The sequence below is a fragment of the Chiloscyllium punctatum genome, chromosome X, assembly GCF_047496795.1.
Source record: "Chiloscyllium punctatum isolate Juve2018m chromosome X, sChiPun1.3, whole genome shotgun sequence".
NCBI classification, from domain to species: Eukaryota; Metazoa; Chordata; class Chondrichthyes; order Orectolobiformes; family Hemiscylliidae; genus Chiloscyllium; species Chiloscyllium punctatum.
The window spans coordinates 28,077,812-28,103,024 of record NC_092791.1 but is presented as its reverse complement, the minus strand read 5'-3'; the positions used below and the strand labels follow the sequence as shown (position 1 = coordinate 28,103,024).

At 44.2% G+C, this 25,213-nt stretch overlaps 1 protein-coding gene across 3 annotated transcripts in view; it reads right to left on the bottom strand.

The window, feature by feature from the left end:
- asic1b (acid-sensing (proton-gated) ion channel 1b) overlaps positions 1-25,213 on the bottom strand; it is an 814,340-nt gene that overhangs the window by 61,874 nt on the left and 727,253 nt on the right. For all 3 annotated transcript variants that reach the window (XM_072567040.1, XM_072567038.1, XM_072567039.1), the window contains exons 2-4: positions 18,867-19,020; positions 9,221-9,348; positions 6,036-6,186 (exon numbers count right to left, since the gene is read on the bottom strand). In XM_072567040.1, coding sequence (XP_072423141.1) covers positions 6,036-6,186; positions 9,221-9,348; positions 18,867-19,020 — 433 coding nt within the window. The remainder of the gene's footprint in view (positions 1-6,035; positions 6,187-9,220; positions 9,349-18,866; positions 19,021-25,213) is intronic.

Here is a 25,213-nt window from a genome sequence, read left to right as displayed (position 1 = left end):
TTGGTGTTTTGGCCTCACCTGCTTTCTTTGGCAGAGAATTCCACAGACTCCCCACTCTCTGGGTGAAGTAATTTCCTCTTCCTCTCTGTCCTACCCCGTATCATTAAACTGTGACATCTGGTTCCGGTCATCGGTAGCATCATTCCTGTGTTTACCCTGTCGAGTCCTGTCAGAATTTCACAGGCTTCAATGTGATCGCCCCTCATTCTCTCAGTTGAAAAGGTAGCGGTAATTTCCAAACCTCACCGCTAGGGGACAGTGGCCAAAATGGCTCAAGCCAGGTTGAAACAATTTATTGAGAACCATTTAAGGCACAGAAAGAGACTATTCAACTCATGCTGGTTCTCCAAGTAGTAGCCCAGCGTGTTCTATTCTCTGCCAATTTACCTGAGTGTAGCCCCATTTGCCCCTGGACATCACATCTATGCTGCCCAACACCCTTGTGCAAAAGCCACATTTGTTTGAGTCACAGAAAAGCTTGGGACCTTAAGCACGAGGTCAGTGCCAGCAGGTTCAAGGTCACCCTGATCGAAACAGTGATCAGGAGAACTAATTGCTTGGCTGCAGTACTGTCTGAGTTCTGCTGCCACAGGGCCTCGTGAACAAAAGTGGACAAAAAAAAGGCATCTGTTTGCTATCTCTGCTGCTGTCAATCCTCCTCTTAATAACCATTAACAATACCATAGAATCTAATCACAGTTGCACTCAGTTTGATTTGGAAACAGATAATTGAGTCCTGTAGACCAGAAGGAATTATTTTTCAAGGCAGTGATATGAATTAACAGTCTAAGGAACAAGTGCCCAATCCCTCTTCGTTAAGGTAGTTACGACTGTGACGGATGATGAATTCTGTGTAAAATGAGATAAGTTCAAGTAAATGGTCACATTTTCTGTCTCTGACCAACACTGTGATGCTAATTCTATATTTCCCAGCAAATCCACAGGACTGACCACAAATCCGTGAATGTCCACTTGTACAGATCCTTCAGGCTAAATTGAGAGTGGGGCTCAGAACAGGGCAAAATTAAGGCCTCTGCATTGTTACTAATTACTCAATTTGCTCCAATTGCGATCAAGCATGTTAATCTGTGAGCAAGGTAAACCATTCTCTGAGAGCTGAGCAAGTAAAACGGTTCTGGAATTGATTTCTGAACATGCAAGAGAATATGAGACATTGTCTTACGTGGAGGTGACGGACACAGGAATATATGGACTGGGAAAAGGTCCACTTGCAGTACATCAGATCAGTACCATTCTGAAATACTTGACCTCTCATAATCCTTGATCAAAGGTTTTGTAAGGCAGCTCCATTGCCTTTGCAGGACAGGTCCAACTAAAAGAATCACACTGCAGCTAAACCATATTTTAACGAGTGAAGCAAGTATTTTTAACATCTTACACATTCCAGTAGAATGAAAGAAGCCAACACCATAACAAATCTCAGATTAAAATACTTAGTGTGGAATCTTATCGGGGCCTAACCAACAAGAAGTCAGGTGAGGCCTGGCTTGATGTTGGGAGCATTTCACTCCAACTTCGATGAGCAGTGAGGTGAGTAACTCACGAGGCAGCAGCGAGTTGCCAATTAAGGGGGATTACAGTTTAAATGCCTTATTAACTGCCTAACTCACCTCAGTAATATTCAGCTTCTTATTTTAACAAACTCGCCCAATGATCTAGACGTGGAGAATTCTCCACAAGGAAAGCAGAGGGAGCAGCTGGAGGATTCAGCTCACCGCCCACACTGAACAGTCTCCATCTTAGATACTGGGCATCAACATCTCAGGGCATGCTCCATGGGGAGATGAAAGTGGGTGGCATAGCTGTTACTGTTGGTACAGGTGCCCTCAGTGAGTGTGTGGGCATGCAGGGTTGGCGATGTTGGGGTGGGTGACAGTGGGTGAAGGAAGATGCTGCAGCAATAGAGAGTGGGAAAGCATGAGCCTGGGTGGGAGGTGGGTACAGGAGCAGAGAGAGACAGTGAGAGTGTGAGGTATCGGAGAGAAGATGGCAGCACTTACACTGGTGGAGTGGGGAAGGTCACTGACCTTCTTCCTGCAGTGCTGCGCATTCCTCCAGACGCTGAGACTGCGCTGAGCCGGGTCGTAACCTCCGACCTGGTTGGCATTGCCTGGTGCCATGGCCTTCTCTATTGGACTAGGGAAAGAGGACGTCCTGAGTCTGGATCACCCCATCCAGCACGGCCCCCAGGGTCGCTGTCCACAATACCCGTCTGCCTGTCTGGCAAATCAGGAACTGTGCAGGGCTTGTCCAGGTGCACAACTGGCTTTTCCAAGATGGCACTGGTGCAAGGGATGCTGGTCTTTGGGCAGATATTCGTTGGGTGGCCAGTTCATCCAGGAACTCCACGCAGTGAGCTGTGGCTAGAATTGGACAAATGGGACACCTTAGGGGTGGTGTCGGTAGTTAATGAGACACAGTTGGTAAGATATCATGACAAATCTCACTATACCTTGTGGTGTGAATCCCTCATAAAAAAACTGACTCAATTCTCACTTAACCATAAAATGCAAGATTCAGCCCTTGTGTTTTATTCCATCGTAATCCACAATAAGACCTGCGTTCATCCTGCGCTTCTAGTTCTTTGTATAAAAATTCACAAGTCAAGGTGTTGCAGGACCTCTCTGGTCACCTCATACCCAGGATGACTGACATTTTCTCAAGGCCCTGTCATGTCAGAGGGAGGGAACCCAGGGTTAATGGCTGAAGAAGAGGCAGAGATGAAAGAGAGAGAGAGAGACACGCCTGTTGCTGTACAATAGTGTGAACATGGAGGATGAATGTGAACCTGCAAACAATTCACGTACCTTAACTACATCATACAATGCAAACTGTCCCAGGTGGTGTGGATTCTTCCTCCTTGTCAGGCAATTTCATTGGCCCTTTGCTAAACACGCACAATGCTATCTTCAGTGCAGACCACTAGCGTGCAGGTGGAGAGTGTAGTTTTGAGAGTGCTTGAATGACACAGCACAAAACTGAGGCCATTCAGTCTATCAGGCAATGCATTCCAGGTCACAGCTTGCCTGGGAAAAATCAACTTCCCTCAGGTCTTTCAGATTTGTTCCCATTGAAGGTGCTACATTCCAAGCCTCTTAAAGGCAGGTTTCAAGGTACTTGGAAATAGGCTGATGTCCACACTGAGGAAGATCTCAGAGCTCCGTTAGTGAACAGAAAGGTTTCCACTCTGCCTGCCATTGGGATGGTGTTTTGTGATAGCAGGCTCACAGAAACGTGAGGCCAGTCAAATCACTGCCAGTCTGATGGCAGTGCCAGTCTTCAGGCAGCTGGCAGAAGGAGAACCCAAATGCATGCCAGCTACACAGTTGAAATAGGGCAGGCTACACTTGGCACAAAGGAGGTACCAACTGGAGTGGCCACGCAACGTTAGGTCCACGAGAGAGTTACCCAAGAAAAAGACATGGAGAAATCCTCCATTCCACTTTGCTCAGTTGGGGGCCAGGTTAGCAGCAGGGACAGCCTGGCCCTCTGGAGTGCTTCCACTTCTAAAGATAAGCAAGAGACAGACAGAACAAAAAAGACACACTGCTTGGATGAGAGAGCAGGGTGGGGGGAATCCCCTGTGGAGTATAACCACTGGCCCAGAGCAAATGAGCTGAGTGGCTGATTCTGTGCGGTGTATTCTATGAATCATGGTGTACAGCACTTCACGTTGGGTGTACTCTTGTATGAATAATGCTCAACACTCTACAGATTAAAATCATTGTTCATTTATTTACAAAGAAAACTTCCTGCCAAAGTACAATCTTTAACATTTGGGGAAAAAAGACGGAGAATGGCCAGGAAACCTGAATTCAATTGTGTTTACAAATACAGTCCTTCCCTGGGCAGAACTGGCCATGTGGAAGGGGTTACAAAGCAAGACGCTCATGCACATCTGTTTTACCTGTGGCTACTGGCTGCCATAAAGTAGCGCCTTTGTGTTACCCTCATCCACTTCAATTGGGCTGGGTGGTGAATTGGCCTCATTGAATGATGAATACCATGCTGCTTACTAAAAGATGCAGTCGTGTTGGCGTAAACCCTGAGGTATTGCCTCAACAGGCTAAAGGCCTGCTTTATTATCCTAGAATTATCAATTGCTACTGCACAGAAAGAGGCCTTTTGGCCCAGCAAGTGTGTTGTATCCAATTCGTTCCAGTACCCTGCTTTTCCCCTACAGCCTTGCCATTTCTCCACTTCGCGACACAATTCCCCTTTTGCCTTTGAATCTGCTGCCACCACCCTTCTCAGGCAGTGCATTGCAGACCCCAGCAACTTGCTGCAAAACACCTTTCCTGAGCGTCAGGTTCTTTTGTCAATTTGCTTCAAATGAAAAGGTGGCCAAATCCGGGTCGTGATATCCCCTCTTGCTTGAGGGGTCTGGTACAGTCAGCAACTCAGATGGCATTGTGCCAACTGCTCCTGCCTCCAGTGATGGCACCACAGAAGGGCATGCTGCACCCACTCCTTCTTTGTGGAATTTGCACCAGAGGCAGAAAATCCAACCCCCCCCCGCGCAGCTATCCCGATAACACTGACTTTATGTCACCAAGAATGCTCGATGCCATCACCAGCCAATGTGTGTAGACTTGAGACCCTTTCTGCTTATGCTGCTAGAGGGCACCATTGAAAATGAGACAGCTGTAATATTTCAGCCATGTCACTGTAAAGGGACTCAAAAGACTTCCACCCATTTATGTTGTTGTAACCTGCCAAAACACTATCCATTGTACAAACTGGGGAGATTCAATCCATTGGCAACATCATCAATAGTAACTAATGTGCACCTGCCTGTGTTCAGTGTCTGATGTTTTAGTGCTGGCAAGCTAGGAATTGACAGAGAAAATGGTACTTTCTCTGCGATATCTTTATGCTAAAAAAGTTTCTCTCGAGACTGATAGAATTAATTTTGGGGCAGATAGAGGAAAGAATTCTGAGACAGCACAATACTTAGAAAAAATACATGGAACAAATTGATGCGAATTAGTTGACTGTATGCTGAAAATTAGGTAGAGAGGGATTTTAGTTTAGTCTTGCTCTCTCTTTCACTATATCTCTCCATTCCATATTGTCTGCCTCCCTCTCTCTTCCCTCCCTCCCTCCCTCCCTCTCTCTCCCTCTGCACCCCCTTCGCCCACCCTCCCCCTCCCTCCACTCTCTCCCTCCCTCCTGCCTGCCCTCTCCCTCACTGTCCCTCTCTCCCTCCCTCTTACTCTCTCCCTTCCTCTCACTCTCTCCCTCCTCCCTCTCTTTCACTGTCTCCCTCCCTCGCTGTCCTTTGCTCTCGCTCCCTCTCTCTCCCTCCCTCCCTTTCTCTCTCCCTGCCTCCTTCACTCTCCCTCCCTCCCTCTCTCTCTCCCCCCCTCGCTGTCCCTTGCTCTCGCTCCCTCTCTCTCCATCCCCCCCTTTCTCTCTCCCTGCCTCCCTCCCTTTCTCTCTCCCTGCCTCCTTCCCTCTCCCTCCCTCTCACTCTTTCCCTCCTCCCTCTCGCTCTCTCTCTCCCCTTCCCTCGCTGTGCCTTGCTCTCCCTCCCTCTCTCTCTCCCTCACCCCCTCCCCCATCGGTCTCCCTCCCTCCCTTTCTCTCTCCCTGCCTCCCTCTCTCTCTCTCCCTCCCTGTCTCTCTCTCTCTCCCCCTCCCTCTCTCTCCATCTCTGTCTCTCTCTCTCTCTCTCTTTCTCTTTCTCTCTCTCCAGATCCTGCCTCTTTCCTCTTGCCCTCTGCATGTCTTCCTTCACCCCCTTTCCCCTCAAAGTTTGATCTGGCTCAAAACAGCCAAGTGGGGTTGATGCTGAGTGTTGGACTTAAAATGAGAAGATAAGGTAAATCAAAGTGGTGATAATATATGGGCTTGAGAAGACTTTAGTGGAAGATTGAGACAAGATAATGAGTTTTATAAGATGCATTTGTGTGTCATAGGTCCTTCCAAGTGTTTTATTTTTGTACAGAAATTACAAGGTGACACCAATGACCAGGACACTTTATCTCCAATCCTGTTAATTGGCAACTAACCTGGCATGTGCACCATCCGACAGTTACAGTTTTCCACCAGGTATCGAGTCTCACAGTCAATTCTGCACGCTGTGATGCTGTAAGTCTCAAAAAAGTCTGAGTCCATTGGAGTAGATTTGCAGTCTCCCCAGGGAGGAGGTAAGTAGATTAGCTGAGAACGAGAACATAAAACCGGAACATTACCGAGAGGGCATTTCAATGAACCATGTTTTTAAATATCATATTACTATGGGGCCTGGTGTCAATGGAAACACTTTGGATTTCTTGAACCTAAACACAATTTACCAAGAGTTGATGGACAGCCAGTGGGGTAAAAAAAACAACTAGTACATGATTCGTATCAGATATTAAAGTCACAGCAAAATACTGTGGATGCTGAAATTAAAAAAAGAGGAAGTGCTGGAACAACCAAACAAGTTTGTCTCAGACTCTGCAAGAGAATCAGAGTTAATGTTTTGAGTCCAATATGACTTCTTTAGAACGTGTCTGGATCAGTTCCGAAGAAGCATCATGTTGGACCCGAAACATCGCCTGCTTTTCTCTCTCCCCAGTTGTTGAGTAGATCCAGCAACTTGTTTTTATGGCTTGTTATTTTGGGTTTCAAATGGCCAGAATACACAAGTGAGGCTGTATCAAGACAATGAGCCAATTGAACACCGTTTACATGCAAACCTGAATGGCTTACTTCGTAAATGTGCCTCATTGCTGGCCCTTTGGTCTGTTGGGCAGACCCATACAACTGAAGCATATCCTCCTGACTTTCATTTTCAATTCCCCTCACAATAAATGATAATATTCTATTAGTTCCTAATTACTTGCTGTCGTTACATACAAAACTTCTTTGATTCATGCACGAGGACACCTAGATCCCTCTACATCTGTGTTTCAATAATACATTTCTTTATTAGTCTTCCTGCCAAAACGGGCAATTTCATATTTTTCTACATAGCATTCTATTTGCCACATCTTTGTCTACTCACTTAACCTAGCTATATCTCTTTTGTAACCTTCTATGTCCTCTTCACAACTTACTTTCCTGCCTATCTTTGTGTCACCAGCAAATTTGGCAACCATACCTCCCATCCCTCTCTCTGAGTCATTCATATAAACAGTTGAAGTCCACCGCTGATCCCTGTGGCACACTATGAACTACATCTTGTGAACCTGAAAAAAGACTCATTGAAACATATGCTCTATTTCCTATTAGCCAACCAATCTTCTATCCATGCCAATATGTTATCCCCTATACCATGAGCTTGTATTTTCTACAATAGCTTTTCATGTCTTAAATGTCTGCCATTACATCTTTATCAACCGATCTTTGAACCTCATTTGCCAATTCACTTTAGCCAGTTCTGCTTTCATGCACTTATAAATGCCCTTAATTAAAATTCCAAAAATATAGTCTCGGACCCACTCCTCTCACCCTCAAATTGAACATAAGATTCCATCATATTATGATTGCTGCTCCCTCTGGATACCTTCACTATGAGATTATTAATTGATCACAATACCAGGGGTAATAAACCCTGCTCTCTGGCCAACTTCAGAACAAGCTGCTTTAAGAGACCATCCTGAAAACATTCTATGAACTCCTTGCCTGGTCTTCCTTTGCCCATCTAACTTTGCCGGTTATATATGTAGACTAAAAGTGCAGTGCTGTCCATACAACAAAAAAATAGAATTCCCCTCTAATCTCCATGTGGACCGAGAATGTGTATGACTTATCCTACAACTGAGTCATGTCAGCATTTATCATTATGACTGGAATACTTGCAGTGGTAAGCTATCTCTGTCCTGGACAACAGAACGTTTTCCTACCTTGTCCAACTCATGTTCCTCATAGATTCTCTCATTCTAAATATGCACTGACCTTTTCACTTAGATTGGTGACTGGGGTTGGAAAAAACCCCCTGAGTTTTGGTATCAAGCACTCCCATGGTGGGCACCACTCTACATCGCCTGAACTATGTACCTTATAAGCAGCCTCAGAAAAGTACTACTTTGCACTATCCTATGCCGAGCTAGTATTTGCTTAATGTTAACACTGGGAACTTGAAGCCATAAAGAGAGACTTGAGCGCAGAGAAGCCTGATATGATTGATTAGTTCAGGGTATAACAAACAAAGGAGGCTTGACTATCCTGATCTATTCTCTCTTCAAAAAAGAATCATACAATTCCTACAGTGTGGAAAAAAGGCCATTCAGCCCATCAAGTCAGCACCGAAGAGCATCCCACCCAGCCCCAGCACCCCCCATACCCTGTAAGCCCCCCACCACTGGAAGACAGAATTTCAATGAATCTTCACAAAAGCCAGTCTCAGTAATAGTGAGCTTGTTGTAAAAACCCATCTGGTTCACCAAGGGAAGGAAATCTGCCATCCTTTCTGGTCAGGCCTACGTGCAACTTCAGACCCACAGCAATGTGGTGGACTGTTTCCTGCCCTCCGAAACAGCCCAAGCAAACCACTTAGTTCAAGGGCAGTTCGGGATAAGCAATAAATGTTGGGATAGCCAGCAATGCCGTATCCCACAGGAAGGAATAAATTACCTTACTGGGTTTCAGGAAAAAATCAGACAAGTACTTGTTAACAAGTGGGATTCAGGATGATTAGAAATGTCCAGTGGAGTCATGTTGGATGAACGAGACAGGGCATGAGCTTCCTACTGTACTGGAGCTCAACTCCTCAGCTCCGAGGCCCCTCGTTTTGATGAGTGTCCATTCTCTCCCCACCCTTCTCAAAGTGCCTCAATTCGAATTTTTACATTCTCTAAGAGATGCAAGACTTGTGAGCTTACTTCATGTTCAAAACAAAAAACAAAAGTCATAAATAATGAAAGTTAGAAGACAGAATACTGGTGATAGCAGATCAGTCAGCATCGAGAGCAGAAATGTCAGATTCACAGTTTGGGTGGGAGATTTGGAATGGTTAAGCCTGAAACATCAGATGTGCAATGATGACCAGTGTGTTCACAATAATATCTGGTTACAAAAAGCAATCTAAGGAAACAGGACCGGTTTGTAGCAATCCTTCAATGGGTTGATGGCCCTCAATTACTTGTTAGCAGTAACAAGCTGAGCCGGGATAGTTCGACATGACCCTGAACAAAACTCCAGCAGCTTTATGGCGCTCTCAGCTTATAGTAAAAGCCTAGAATGACAGTTTGATCATGATTCCTCATACCCGCTGTTCTTGACAGGAAACAAATGTTTGAAATCCAGGTGGCACTCCGAAACCCAGTTGGTCGATAAATGGTGGCTCATTCTGACCATGAATCTGAACCTTTATACCAGCTTCAAAGGAGGTCTCATCTGTGTGGGAGAATAGACACATGTTAATGCTTGACGAATCAGTTCATACACTGCCACCAACAAGCAAACAAACTAACCTTAGCCTGAGGAACTGACACAATTTCCCTTTCTAAGCCAATTCTCTGCCCACTCAGTCACGTCTGGTGTCATTTAAAAGTTATGCCCCTGCCACTCACCTTCTGCATTGCAATGTGGAACACTGAAAGTATTGGGCTTTGGTTTCTAACTTATGTTTACTTAGGGAGAACCCATCAAACGTTTCTGTTGACATCAAGCAAGAATCAGGTACAAGTGACATTGGGATGAAGAAAGGGGAAAAAAGATTGAACTATCCCCAAGCAAGACTCCATCCAACTCTGGAGTATTTTACCCTTGTTCTCAAGTATTCGTTCCGTCTTAATGTCTATCTTGCTCTTTGTGATACCCCATGTGAGCTGCCATTATATTTCAACAGGTCAGTAAATCAAAAGCCTTCAAGAACATATACACTGAGAGTTGTAAACCTTTTGTTTATTCAGACTGTCAAAGGAAGCCTCCATTGCTGGTTCCTATGTGCCTCCAAGAACATCAGAGGGCACCAGGGACCCTGGGCGTTTCAGAACCACTTCTCTCTAATGGAGCTCTATAACTTGTGGCTATTAAAAAACCTCTCATACAGACACCCAGCATTATAAACTAGTGTTACGTGCACAACTAGAATCATTGATTTCCTACTCTTACATTTAAACATTGGGTTCTGGATATTAATTGGGTCTCAAGCCGGATGGTGACGTCTGAAGCTAAGACACAAATCTATTTATTGATAGTTGGTTTATTTGCAGAATGCAGCACTGCAGATGGCTTCCTCCTACCTACCAACCCAGTGTCCCTGCAGTCTCTCTTTAATCTTTTCCAATATCCTTTAAAGTCCTGTCTGAGCCAGCTGTCTCAGAGCATTACTCTGATACTTTGGTCTGTGGTATTACCATTTCGCTACTGCCTCCCCGAAAAAGGAGAGTGATGCTACTTGGATTAGACTTGATCACATAAGTTCTGAGAATGTTTCTACCCAGAGATCTTGCATGTGTTATGAAGATGTAGAGGTGTACCTTTGAGACAGAGGAAGCTTGCAAGGACTGATTGAAAGCACAGAGTGTCCTGAACAAGATAAAAATGTAACACTTGGTTGAAACAAATAGCTAGAGTTGCATTGCCATGGAACAAAAAATTCAAATTCAAATTCAGCTAATCAGTTTAAATTATGCCCCAGATACCAAAATCCAATCAAAGTTGAATTTAGTGTTTTGATGACATCAAACTAATGAAATAAGCTGATGTTTTGGGGTATAAAACCGTACATTTTTGAACAGTTAGGGGAAGAGTTGCCAAGAAAACCAACTGCTAACCAGACAGCTCTCTGAAAGGTACCTGTCCATAAGAAACATTGTGCCGCAAAAGACAGAAGAGACTACCTAGAAAAATCCAGAGAAATCTACAGAGTGAAATCTACAAAGGAGAATCAACAAAGCTGACTGGTTTTGAAACGTTTTTTTTCGTAAATCTTAATTTTTTTTATCAGACCAGTATTGTAGAGTGGGAGGTAAAAGATAGGTTTAAGAAAAAGGAGTTGTAAATAGCTGTTGCTTTAATGTTCTCTGTTGGACTTAAAGAACAAAATTGTTAATTTTTACTTTTAAATAGTGACCTCTGGGACAGTTCTTTGCCTCTCGAAATGTAACAGATTAAGGCGCGAGGTGAGTTTCTCTGCATGTCGGGTTTAAATTAGCAGAGGGGTTTACCCCGTCTCGTAACACACGTGTTAAGTAAATGTGATAACCAGAAACACTACCAGTCTCTCAATGTGCTCAAAGAGACTCAGCCAATCAATGTCCTTCACTTGTGTCTTTTTTTCATTTTTTGTTCGTAGAATGTGGGAGTCACTGGCTAAAGCAGCATTTATTGTCCTACACTAAGTACCCAGAGGGCAATTAAGCGTCAATCACATTGCTGTGGGTCTGGAGTCACATGTAGGCCAGACCAGGTAAGGATAGAGTCCGAAAGTCCTACAGCATGGAAATAGACCCTTTGGTCTAATGTGTCCATGCCGACCAGATATCCTAAATTAATCTAGTCCCATTTACCCGCATTTGGTCCATATCCCTTTAAACCCTTCCTATACATGTATCTATCCAAATGTCTTTTAAATGTTGTAATTGTACCCACTTCTACCACTTACTCTGGCAGCTCATTCCATAAACACCACTCTCTGCATGAAAATGTTGCCCCTCAGGTGCCTTTTAAATCTTTTCCCTCTCACCTTAATCCTAGTTTTGGACTCCTCTATCCTTGGTAAAATATCTTGACGATTCACCTTATCTGTGCCCCTCATGATTCTGTAAACCTCTATAAGCTCACCTATCTGCCTCTCATGCTCCAGGAAAAAAGTCCCACCCTAACCAGCCTCTCCTTATAATTCAAGCCCTCCAGTCCCAGCACCATCCTTGCAAATCTTTTTTGTATCCTTTCAAATTTAACATGCTTCCTTCAACAGGGTGACTAGTATTCCAAAAGTGATCTCACAAATGCCTTGCACAGCTGCAACATGAAGCCCCAACTCCTGTACTCAATGCTCTGACCAATGGAGGCAAGTGTGCCAAACCCCACCTTCACCACCCTGTCTATCTATGAAACTGCTTTCAAGGGACTATGTACCTGCACCCCTAGGTCTCTCCTTGGAGTGCAGGTTCATAGCTCCTTGAAAGTGGAGTCGCAGGTAGATAGGATAGTGAAGAAGGTGTTTGGTATGCTTTCCTTTATTGGTCAGAGTATTGAGTACAGGAGTTGGGAGGTCATGTTGCGGCTGTACAGGACATTGGTTAGGCCACTGTTGGAATATTGCGTGCAATTCTGGTCTCCTTCCTATCCCAAAAATGTTGTGAAACTTGAAAGGGTTCAGAAAAGATTTACAAGGATGTTGCTAGGGTTGGAGGATCTGAGCTACAGGGAGAGGCTGAACAGGCTGGGGCTGTTTTCCCTGGAGCGTCAGAGGCTGAGGGGTGACCTTATGGAGGTTTACAAAATCATCAGGGGCATGGATAGGATAAATAGACAAAGTCTTTTCCTTGGGGTCAGGGAGTCCACAACTAGAGGGCATAGTTTTAGGGTGAGAGGGAAAAGTTATAAAAGAGACCTAAGGGGCAACATTTTCACACAGAGGGTGGTGCGTGTGTGGAATGAGCTGCCAGAGGCAGTGGTGGAGGCTGGTACAATTGCAACATTTAAGAGGCATCTGGATGGGTATATGAATAGGAAGGGTTTGGAAGGATATGCGTCGGGTGCTGGCAGGTGGGACTAGATGGGGTTGGGATATCTGATTGGCATTGATGGGTTGGACCGAAGGGTCTGTTTCCATGCTGTACAGCTCTATGACTCTATTCCCTGGGCCCTACTGAAATAACTCTGCAGAGACAGGAATCCCATCCACCAAGTCCCCCTTTATTTAGACATGGAGAGTCCCTGACACTGATCCAGTTCCCTCAGAGCCAGCTCTCAGAGTGAGCAGAACCCCTGACATTCCTCTTTATATCTGTCAGCCAGGGCTCTCCGATTGGACCAGACTAATAGACCCAATCTGGGAACTCATTCTAGTCCACCTGGGTGATCTTGTTGCAATCACTACACCTAACATTAACTGTGTAAGTCCTGCCCTGGTTTGCCTTACCAAAATACAACACCTCACATTTATCTAAATTTAACTCCATCTGCCACTTTTTTGTACACAATAGGACATCAGACTGCTTTTTCCTGACAACTGGCAATGGTCATCATTAGTCTCTTGATTCTAGATTTTTTAATTGAATTCAAATTCCGCCATCTGAAATGGTGAGATTCAAACCAATGTCTCTGGAACATTACCCGGGTCCCTGGATTAATCATCTGGCAATAATGCCACCAGGGCATCGTCTCCCCATGACCATAGTCTCTCCACACCATTGATAATGCAATTCAGTAATTCTTCACTGGAATCCTGTTACAGGAGAATGGCCTCTATGCCCACTTGCTAGCCTCTGGTTCTGTGTTGTTGGTATGTAGGGGATAATTTCAAGTCGCCTGAACTGGCAGGAAACCGATTGTATCGGGGCATCCCATTTTTACCCCGTGTTAAATTTAGTTTCTGCTGAAGCTCAAGTAATAAACCTGTCTGGATCCTCAACAGCTGATGCATGGGAATATCCGTTTTTATTTAACCAGGCTTCTGAGCAGAGAGAATCGGGCAAATTCACTTTGGGATGCCTGTTGGCAGCACAAGACCAATTTGCATTGGCAGCCAGTAAGCAATGGCACAGGTCTGGAGGAACATAAGAGCAACTCACACCTGGCACCCGTAGCTGGGGCACTGCCAGACCTGGCTCACAGGCTAATTGAGGCGTTGGATGATCACTTCAAGGCACCTTATACCATATCAAAGAAGTGCTAATAAGATCCACATGCGCAGACCCAAGTTTAGGAAGTGCTCACTCAGCAAGAGATTTGCAAACCAATGCCAGTTTTGCCGAAATTCTGAAAACGTAGGATGACCGGAATCGTAGCAAATGGAGGTCATTTCTGCTAACATCAATCAAAAGACAAGAGTCAAGTAGAGATTCATACACAATTACATGTAAGAACCCGAATCTCAAAACGGTGTGAATCTTGCAGAAAACACATGATTGATCCCTTAATATTCTTGATCCCACATAATGAGTGCGTTCTGTCAGGTTTCACAGGCTGTTCCCTTCAGATGTGTCAGGGGATCACTGAATATTAAAAAACTGAACTCCAAATTTGTACAAGCCAGCCAACGTTTGCCTTTATTGGTCAGTACGTTGAGTATAGGAGTTGAGATGCCATGTTGCCAAAGGTCAGGACATTGGTGAGGCCACTTTTGGAATACTGCGTTCAATTCTCATCTCCCTCCTATAGGAAAAATGTTGTTCAACTTGAAAAGGGTTCAGAAAAGATGAACAAAGATGTTGCCAGGACTGGAAAGTTTGAGCTGCATGCAGAGGCTGAACAGGCTGGGGCTGTTTTCCCTGGAGCTTTGGAGGCTGAGGGATGACCTTGTTGAGGTTTATAAAATCATGAGGGGTACGGATAGCGTAAATAGACAAGGTCTTTTCCCTGGGGGTGGAGGAATCCAGAACTAGGGGGCATAGGTTTAAGGTCAGAGGGGGCATGAGGAGCAACTTTTTCACACAGAAGGTAGTACGTGTATGGAATGACCTGCCAGAGGAAGTGGTGGAAGCTGGTACAATTACAACATTCAAAAGGCATCTGGATGGGTAAAAAATAGGGAAGGGTTTACAGGTATATGGGCCAGATGCTGGCATGTGGGACTAGATTTATTTAGGATATCTGCTCGGCATGCACAAGTTGGACTGAAAGGTCTATTTTGATCCTGTAGATCTCCATGACAATGCCAAAAAGGCAGCTATTTGCAGAGCAGAGAGCTTAGAAGCCCGCTCCCGAATTGAAAGTTGATCTTTTAGGAAATACTGTGAGTGAACTGTCCTTAAAAGACTGTCGGTAAAGGTTTAGGGGGAAGTCATCTGTGTGGGGTAGGTACCTTAAGGGAGCAGTGCTGCAGCCTTTCCAAAGGCCAATTCAGTTTTTAAAAGAAATAGATGATTACAGCTGGCAGGTGCTGCCAGGAAAAGGGGTCAGATGAGCAAAATGATAGGGTGGCATCATACTCTTTTTGATAGCTGGCAGTGTGGAAGAAATGGGTGCGAGATGGTACCCCAATGATTATACTCTTCAATTTTTCCCTTTCTTCCTTTTCCTGATTTACAGTTTCTCTGCTCGTATCCTTGATCGAGAAAATCAGTGCAAAAATGCCTGTTCAAACCATCTGCCATGCCCCTGTTTTTCATTAGTCATTCCCCGTGACTCACTTTCTACAGGACCAATGCTCACTTTCATTTTTTGAAAATCTATTGAAACTATCTGTTTTGATATTTCAAGCTAGCTTTCACTCCTGCACTAATTTTTTTCCTTAATGACCTTCTAGCTATTCCCTTCTGTTTTCTATTTTCAGTCCTATCTGCTAATCTTTGTGCAATTATATGTTCTTGTTTTAATTTTCATACAATCTTTAACTTTTATGGTGAGCCATAAATGGTGCTTCTGCCCCTTGGAATTTTTCTTGTTGGAATGTGTGTATTCCGGAATATCCCTTTAAATGTCCACCACTGCATCTCTATTGACCTATCCCTTAACATGGTTTGCCAGTTCACTTTAGCTGGCTCTGTTTTCATGCTTTCATAATTGCTCTTATTTAAGTTTAAAATACTAGTCGTGGACCCATTCTTCTTATCCTCAAAGTGAATGTAAAATGCAATCATATTATGATCACTGCTCCCTTAAGGTATCTGCACCATACAATTAATTATTGATTGAATCTCATTGCACAATAGCTGGTTGGCACCAGAAAAGTTACCCCAAAACAAAGGTGAAAATGATGAGCATCACAAGTTGATTTCTTCATTCAATGTACCAGACTGCTCAGCCACAGACTCAGACAGCAAACTTCTCATCTAAAAAGTTCCCAATCTACTTTATCCCATCACAAGTGGAGCAAAGCAGCTACCAAACATGGTGCCTCAGGGAATGAGGGAAGAAAATGCAGACATCCAAGTGCAGACATGATGGGCCAAACAGCCACCTCCTGTGCTGTTACAACTCTGATTCTGGAAATGGTTAACTTTTTTCACACACTTACTTCCAATTCACTGAGGAATGGCTTTGCTGGATGCTTCCTAGATACGTGTGCCTCCTACTAGATGTGGCTGATACACCACAGCACTATTGACCTTCTCTGTTCCCCTCTCCCTCTGCGACCAATCATGCATATGTAGTGACACTGCTGCCAATGACAGCTTGGCACAAGGGGGAACTGTGGGCATGAAACTCATTCTGTTCACTCCATGGCAGTGTTGATTTCCTAAACCCAGCTGTGTCATTGGGGTAAAAGTGGCACTGTTGGCGCTCAGAGGGAAGGAGACTGCCAAATTCACCATCTGTCATGGTGCTGCCAAACCAACATCTGTAAAATAGAGGATCTGGTCATTCCTTGCATGTGTCAGCCAGCACTCAAGTCGCACTCTCACCTCTGTGCTGTAAGGTTCCACATTAAAAAATCAGGGCTTGGGCACAAAAATCGAGGCTGATACTTCAGTATAGCACTGAGAGAACGTGAGACCCTAATAGGTGCGATCTTTCAGAAGAGGAATTAAACTGAGGCACTTTGGGAGATCCTGAGGTTTTGGAAGAAGCAATAAACGCAAGTCTGTGCGTGTCTTTGTTTTATCTCACACAAGTGTCTTAGATGGGGCAGAAGTAGGTCACCCAGCTGCCTGCATAGTATGCACTGGGCAGAAGAGTTGGATTACATACATTGAAAAGAATGTCACTCAAAAGAAAGCAGTGAAGAAATCCCACTTGCATTAAACAAGCTGCCTTAGGAATTCTGACTGATAGGAAACGCTAAGCTACACATCATCTGCTGCTTGGCTAAATGAATTACTCAGGTATGTTTCATCAGTGCTGCGGTGAATTGTCAATGTCTTTTCTTGTCACTGATGCACAATGTTATCTGGTAAGTGGAATAAGGACAATGGCAATGACTGAAAACACCGATTGCAGTACGGGACACAAGCTGCCAATTGAGCCAGCTGGCTGTAGGTGCAGCAGGGATTAACTGGCACCTGTTTTTGAAGCATCACCTCCGTTTTGTTCCCGTCCTGCAGTTTTGTTGCTTTTTCACCAATGCTGTTCAACTAAAACCACTTTGATGCAGAGTACCCTGGGCCGAAATTAATTGCGGTTCATCAGAGAATGGAGGAAGAGAAAAATAAAATGGAACAAAGCCATAAGGAACAACATTAGTGCTTGGCGGCGAGTTATTTATAAGATGGGGATAGATGGCTGACCAGGGAGTGCTATCTGTGACGAAAATAGGGAACATGGGGTGACAAAACAATCTCATGTTGTTTGCAAATCTGGAGTCAATTGATTTTTCACTGGATCTTTGACCAGACATACCTAAAAATGAGCTGTCAACCCTGGTGAAACTACCAAACAGGACTACTTGCAAGCCAAACAGCATAAGCAGCAAGTGATGGACAGAGCTAAGCAATCCCACAACCAATGGATCAGATCTAAACTCTGCAGTCCTGCCAGATCCAGTGGTGAATGGTGGTGAATGATTAAACAACTCACTGGAGGAGGTGGCTCCACAAATATCCCCACCCTCAATGATGGAAGAGCCCAACACAGCAGTGCAAACGATAAGGCTGAGACTTTCACAGCAATCTTCAGCCAGAAGTGCTGAGTGGATGATCCATCTTGGCCTCTTCCAGTGTTCTCCAGCATTACAGATACCAGTCTCCAGCTAATCCGATTCACTCCATGTGATAACCAGTTTGGGTTCCGCCAGGGCCACTCAGCTCCTGACTTCATTACAGCCTTGGTTCAAACATGGACAAAACAGCTGAATTCCAGAGGGGAGGAGAGAGTGACAGGCCTTGACATCAAGGCTGCATTCAACCGAGTGTGGCATCAAGGAGCCCAAGCAAAACTGGCATCAATGTGTTTCGGGGGCAAACTGTTCAGTGGTTGGAGTCCTATCTAGCACAAAGGAAGATGATCGTGGTTGTTGGAGGTCAGTCATCTCAGCTCCAGGACATCTCTGCAGGAGTTCCTCAGGGTAATGTCCTCAGCCCAACCATCTTCAGCTGCTTCATCAGTGACCTTCCCTCCATCATAAGGTCAGAAGTGGGGATATTCGCCAATGAATGCACAATGTTCTGTACCATTTGCAACTCCTCCGATACTGACAAATGGCAAGTAACAATGCCAGGCAATTACCATTTCCAGTTAGAGACAATCTAACCACCATCCCATGACATGCAATGGTGTTGCCATCACTGGATCCCCCACTATTACCGTTGACCAGAAACTCAATTGAACCTGCCACATGAACATAGTGACTGCAAGAGCTGGTCAGAGTCTCGGAATACTGTGGCAACTAACTCACCTTCTGACTCCCAAAACCTGTCCACCATCTACAAGGCACACTCCTTACCACAGAGAGTTGTGAGTTCTTGTGTATATTTAAGGCTGAGATAGAATCTTGATCAGTCGGGGAATCAAGGGTCACAGGGAAAGGACATTAAAGTGGCCGTGATTTTACTGAATGATGGCGTAGGTTCAAGGTGCCTATTTCTTATGGTCTTATGAATGAATAAAATAAAGCGACTCTCTCAATTCGGATGGAGTAATTTAAAATCTGGATTATCCTAACATTTAACATGAATTTTAAATCAAGTGATTTATAGTGTGTTCCGCATACGCTTTTTTTTTCTTTGTAGGGTGCACTGGTGACATCTAATTGCCACAACATGGTAGACACTTGCACAATTGACTGGATACACTAGAACATACAGTAATAAACTCCACAGCATGCAGCTTCTAAGACTCTCAGATTAAATAGGTGGTACCTGTTTCACCCCAGACTGGAAGGTAGTCATCCTGCTGAATATCCAGCATCAGTTCCAGACCATTCCCAGTTCCCCCTTTCATCGTTGTCAGGATTGGTTGGTCTTTAGTCTGGCCGGAGTTAAAAGTGTAGCACTTGCCATACCTCGTAAACACCTGCAGGGAACACAACGGCTCGCATTAGACTTTGGAACAGCACACAGTTTACAAAACTGCACTCAAAAATGTACGCAGTCGAGCTTCTGAAATGGCAAAACTCTTTGGCTATTTTAAAAAGTGAAAAAAAAATGTTGACATCTGACATCGCCCAGACTACTGCAACATTGCTGTGGGAGGGCCACATTATCCTGGGAGCTGTCTGTCAGATTTCCCATGATGTTGCCTGGTGTTATGATGAGGAAGGTGAAAACGATAGTAACCCACTGTTGGGACTCAGATAATACAACAATATTACTCTCGATGGTTATGGTACCATTCAAACTGTTGGGATTAAAATATTAGCCTGGAAATCTCCCTTCTAACTATCTCTTTGCCCATTCACCATGTAATTCACATCATTGCATTTAAAAAGAGCTTTGGGGCCATTTAAGATACCTAATGTTTTCTGTCATGGTTGCTGCAAATAGGTGGAATTCCTGGACTTCACATGACTGCTTAAAGACTCCCCTCCTGAGGTATCCAAGATGCAGAGCTGGCCCACGGCTGAGCTATGTTTGATGATGGTCCAGAATGGTAAGTGAGTTAGTGAGAACTGGAGGTGTGCTCCCATTCCCCCCATCCCTGTGCTCCAAACTCCCCTGTCTTTCTACTCTATCTTTGCATCTAATCGGACTGGGCTCTGCTCCCTATCCACACCCCACCCCATACTCACATGTGCTCTCACAACACTCCTACTTCCCAAGTGCTTTCCTTTGGTTCCTACTGTGCCCAGGTTCATGTCGAGGGTAAAGCAGACTTAGCAGTGAGAAGCAGGTACAGCAGTCTCATTCATATCTGTAAGGAAGTGCCCGTTTTCTGAAAAAAAGTTTCCAGAAAACACTATTCAAATGCAATACTTTCACGGGTTGGTTGCTGTGGTCGGAGATCGAAGCTTGCAAGATCTAACCCTGTAAATAAATACACAGCTGTGTATAGTTCCCGACTTCAGTTCCATCCTTCACCAACTGGCTTTCTGGATTACAACATGCATGAATTGAGGAGTGATATCGTCACTAACTGTCCTCATGAGTCATACCAACCCTGATCCCTCATAATGACCAGAACTTGTCTATTCCTCTGGCCTTCAAAGCATGAACATTCTTCACTGCCAGCATCAAAAAAAAATCCTTGTACATTTTCTGTTGTTTAGACAGGCGGTTAATCCAAGGCATGACGCACGGATAGCTCAAAAATTGAATACTTAATTTTCCTTAGTTTCACTAGGAATGTCCTGACAAGAAAACGTTACCACCTTATGTCAATGCTACATTTCTCTCCCTTCAATGCTTTTGTAACTGGATTGACAAGTTTTACTTGGAGCCTGTGGGAAGGGTGAGCTGATGGGGAAATTGTGAATGGTTTGAGGGGAACCGCACAGCTCTGCTGCCAGCAGCAATAAGCTTCCGACTGCATTTGCTTTAGACTGCGGTGAGTGTATTTACCATAATATTCCTCAGTCCAATGGTCTAAGCAAGCTGGACAAATTTATTTCAAACCATTAACATAATTGTGATCAAAATATGTAACTAGCCTTGTTAAGAACAGTTTCATGTTGCTAAGTAACTCTCAGTGACTGGTTGTTATCAATAATGATTTCCTATACACCTGTATTCACCTTTGCTAACTGATACTAATATCAACAACTTGCCTTTATACAGTATCTTTAATGTAGTAAAACAGTCCCAAGGTGCTTTGCAGGAGCAACTGTCAAACAAAACTTGACACGTAAAGAGATATAAGGTTATTAGAGAGAGCTGACTGGTGGTAGTTTAACCTGAGGGTCACCACAACGCAGTCAGAGGGGAGAGGTTGAGATAAAGAATCCACATAAAGGCTATTGTGAACAGCTGCCCAAACCTTGGTGTGAAACACAGGTCAGAAGGAGGCTGTTAAAGAGCAGGGGGAGAGAAAGAGAAGTGGAAAGGTTTTGAGATAGAATTCCAAAGCTGAAAGTCAAGATGGTTGAAGGTTCAGTTCGAGCAAGAGTGATTAAAATTAGGATGCATGAAAGACCAAAGCTGGAGAAGAACTGATATCTCAGAGAGTTGTGGGACGGGAGGAGGTTACAGAGATAGGGAGGAGGTGAGGGGGATCAGAAAACAATGTTGATCATTTTAAAATTAAGGTATTGTTGTAGTGCAGTCATTTCAAGCTTCCTATCAAAATGGCACTTAAACCCTTGTAATTATTTTGAACCAATCTTCCAGACACAATGTGACACACTACTCAAACAGGTGAGGCTCAAACCCGGGTCTTCGACCTCCTGGAGGCAGGGACAGTTTACAGCACCACTAGTACCCTTGTGGAGCCAACACACAAGCGAAATTAATTGAAAAATCACTCACTTCGCACGATAAGTGGATCATTGAGAGAGGCAGTTCTTGCATGAGCAAATTAAATCTGACGTACTCAAGATCTCTGCCGGTCGCTGTAGCTCGGGGAGAAGGTACAAGATCAAATGCAACTATCAAATGTAAGAGAAATGAACGTTCAGAAACTGGGCGCCTTTCTGCATTCCAGCAGTCAGTCGTGCCCCAGTGGTTCACGAAAAATTATTTGACTTAATGATAAATGAAATCAAACGTCAAACCTCATCCCAGACTATTACGAGTCAAATACACTTAAAAAGGGGATCGACAGAACTCTTGATATTAATGCATCTGGAATGGGTGTTCTTGTTAATCCATCTCAAACACTTATTATCCATTGTTTAAAGGCAGAACTTAAAGTGGCAGTGCTCTGATGGCTCAGGCTTTAAAGGCCATGGGCTCTACTCACACATAAGTTACTGCTTGTTCAGGTGGTTAGGAATGTTTTCATTTGACCCAGTGTCACAAAAATGGAAGCTAATCTGATCCATTTGCACAGAAGCAAGACTAAATGGAAAGGAACCAGGGCACCTTTAAACTATTCCGATTTCTGGCTACACTGAAAACTCTGCACAGCCCTGAGTGTGAGGAGGACAGAGCTTTGCACAGGTATATTTAAGACGTACACACTTTGTTGCCAATCAGTTGAATGCAGGCAAAATGTTTAAATTATTCGCTTTTGTAGCACAGAAGGATATTTCACCCATTTGACCTTGACATCAAAATCAACTGTTTCAGATCTTAAGAAAATGCCTCACAGCTTTATGGTAAATGTCAATGCAATTAACTTACTTTTTTCTCCTCAGAATTGCATTCCCCCACCCCTCCGTTCCTCTATGATGCTATTGTGGATAACACTGAGAGTGTCAGGGACCCAGGTTCGATTGCATTCTCAGGTGACTGTCTATTTGGAGTTTGCACATTCTCCCTGCATGGGTTTCCTCCACGTGCCTCAGTTTCCTGCCACAGTCACAAAGATGTGCAGGTGAGGTGGGTTAGCCATGGTGAAAAACCTTGTGCAGGTTTACTGGGATGGAGTGGGTCTGGGTGGGGTGCTCTTCGCAAGTTTGGTGCACACTCAATGGGCCAAATGGCCTTTTTCTGCACTGTAGGGATTACACATGGACAAGAAAAGTGGGTTTCTCCTCTGTTTCTTTGCAAATTTGGAATATAGCTTCAGCTTGTTCGCTGCAAAGTATGTGCTCACTATCCAAGCAAATGGAGATACTGCCCTGGAAAAGTCTGTCAGGGAAAAGGTCAAACTCGATCTCCTGATACTTTGTTCCACATGCAGAAAACACATTTGGTTTTAAAGTCAAGGAGTAACTGAACACATCTGTCCCTTGAGGACGCAAGTCTCAAAATGGTCAATAATTGTCCGTATTCACTGTGGTGACCCATCTGCCTCAATTTTGTGCTCAAGTCTTTGGAATCATAGAAACTCTGTAGTGGGGAAACAGGCCATTCAGCCCATTGATTTCACACTGACCCTCTGAACATCATCCCACCCAATCCCTGTAACCCTGTATTTCCCATGGCTTACCCACCTAGCCTGCTCATCCCTGGACACTATGGCGCAATTTATCACGGCCAATCCATCCTAACCTGTACAGCTTTGCACTGTGGGAGGAAACTGGAGTTTCCAAAAGAAACCCAGGCAGACACAGGGAGAACATGCCAGCTCTGCACAGACAGTCACCTGAGGCTGGAATTGAACCTGGGTCCCTAGTACTGTGAGGCAGCAGTGCTAACCACTGAGCCCCCATGTCAGCCCCTCCCCTTATCTGGATTGAGACTTAAACCTACAACTTCGGAACCAAAGAAAGAGTTCTACCAACTGAGCTAAAGCTAATATCTTGGCTCCATAAACCATATATGAGGTATGTAGTTTAATATATTGGCCAGTTCTGTAGCAAAGACATTGTCCTTTCTTGCTATTTTCATCACTGCATATTTTCTCCAGAGAGGGGCCACACAATGGAGCAGAGTAACATTCAGACTCCTCCTGCAGCTTTTGATAGCTTACCCATCCTTCTCTCTGCTGGGGAGTGCAAAAGGAGAAAATACGCATTAAAAATAAAGGCAAAACTTTGAAATAAAGACCGGCACGTGGATATAAATGAAATGGATGCTGCTCTTTACTCCTTAACCAACTTAATTTAACAACCTCCAAGAAAAACCCAACATAATTGGCCAGGTTTTCTCATTTCATTTAACACTGCATAATTGAAAGACTAATTAGAGAGCTAAAATAAATGGCACTTTAATAAATGTCACATAATGTTCATAGAATCTAAAATATGTAATCTTTTAATAGAATGATACCTCCTAATAACAGGACTGGATAATGTTGTCAAAAATAATTACAGCTCATCGAAATATTTTGGAAGGAATCACTAAGAGCCTGGATTCAGCGGTCGCGTAGACTCCTCTGCCTCTGGGACTTGGGCTTGAATCCAATCCCATTCCAACAAGACGGGAGGCTGCATGAGCTGCTGATGTCTTAAATGAACTGATTCTTGGCAGCATGGAACTTAAATGCTATTAAAAGGAGGCATGAAATCAAAGTTTGTTGTCTTGCAGTCATCAGGACAAAAATGCAAGAAAACCAACTTTGGAAAAAGAACACAAATAATGAAACATGAGAAGTTGGGTGCTGACTGCTTGACAATATGTGGTGTAGATTTGCAGCAGGGAACTGTGAGCTGTTTGCGTTAATTGATTAAATTCAAACCAAGCAAGCTGCCTCTGATTGGTCAGGGCATTGGTATGTGGATGCAGCAAGGGTTAGATGTGATTCCTTGTTGCCAAAAGGAATCTGTGCACACATTGCACCTTTTCTCACTAAGGAAAGGGCCATTGAGTGAGCCAACTGCTGCTGCATTCCTGTGATGAAGGGGCTTATCTATTGAGAAAGGCTGAACAGGTTAAGGGGTGATCTGATCCAAGTCTTCAAGATATTAACAGGAAAAGGCAAGGTAGATAAAGATAACAGGCTGGGGCTGTTTTCCCTGGAGCGTCGGAGGCTGAGGGGTGACCTTATAGAGGTTTACAAAATTATAAGGGGCATGGATAGGATAAATAGACAAAGTCTTTTCCCTGGGGTCAGGGAGTCCAGAACTAGAGGGCATAGGTTCAGGGTGAGAGGGGAAAGATATAATATGAGACCTAAGAGGCAACATTTTCACACAGAGGGTGGTGCGTGTATGGAATGAGCTGCCAGAGGAATTGGTGGAGGCTGGTACAATTGCAACATTTAAGAGGCACCTGGATGGGTATATGAATAGGAAGGGTTTGGAGGGAAATGGGCCAGGTGCTGGCAGGTGGGACTAGATTGGGTTGGGATATCTGGTCGGCATGGACGGGTTGGACCGAAGGGTCTGTTTCCATGCTGCACATCTCTATGACTCTATAAACTATTTCCACAGGTTGAGGATTCCAGAACTAGGGGCCATAGTCTGGGAATGAGGGCCAGACCGTTCAGGAGAGATATTCGGAAGCATTTCTACACACAAAAGGTGGGAGGGGTTTGGAACTCTCTTCCATAAATGGCAGTGGATGCTGGATCAGTGTTCATGTTACACCTGAGATCAGCAACCTTTTGTTAAGCAAAAGGTATTAAGGGATATGGGCCAAAGACTCATTAAGTCAGACCACAGATCAGCCATGATCTTACTGAATGGCAAAACAGGCTCAATGGGTTAAATGGTCAACTCTATTCCGATATCCACTGTATTTTTAGAAGAATGAGATGTGATTTGTTTGAAATATACAAAGTCTGA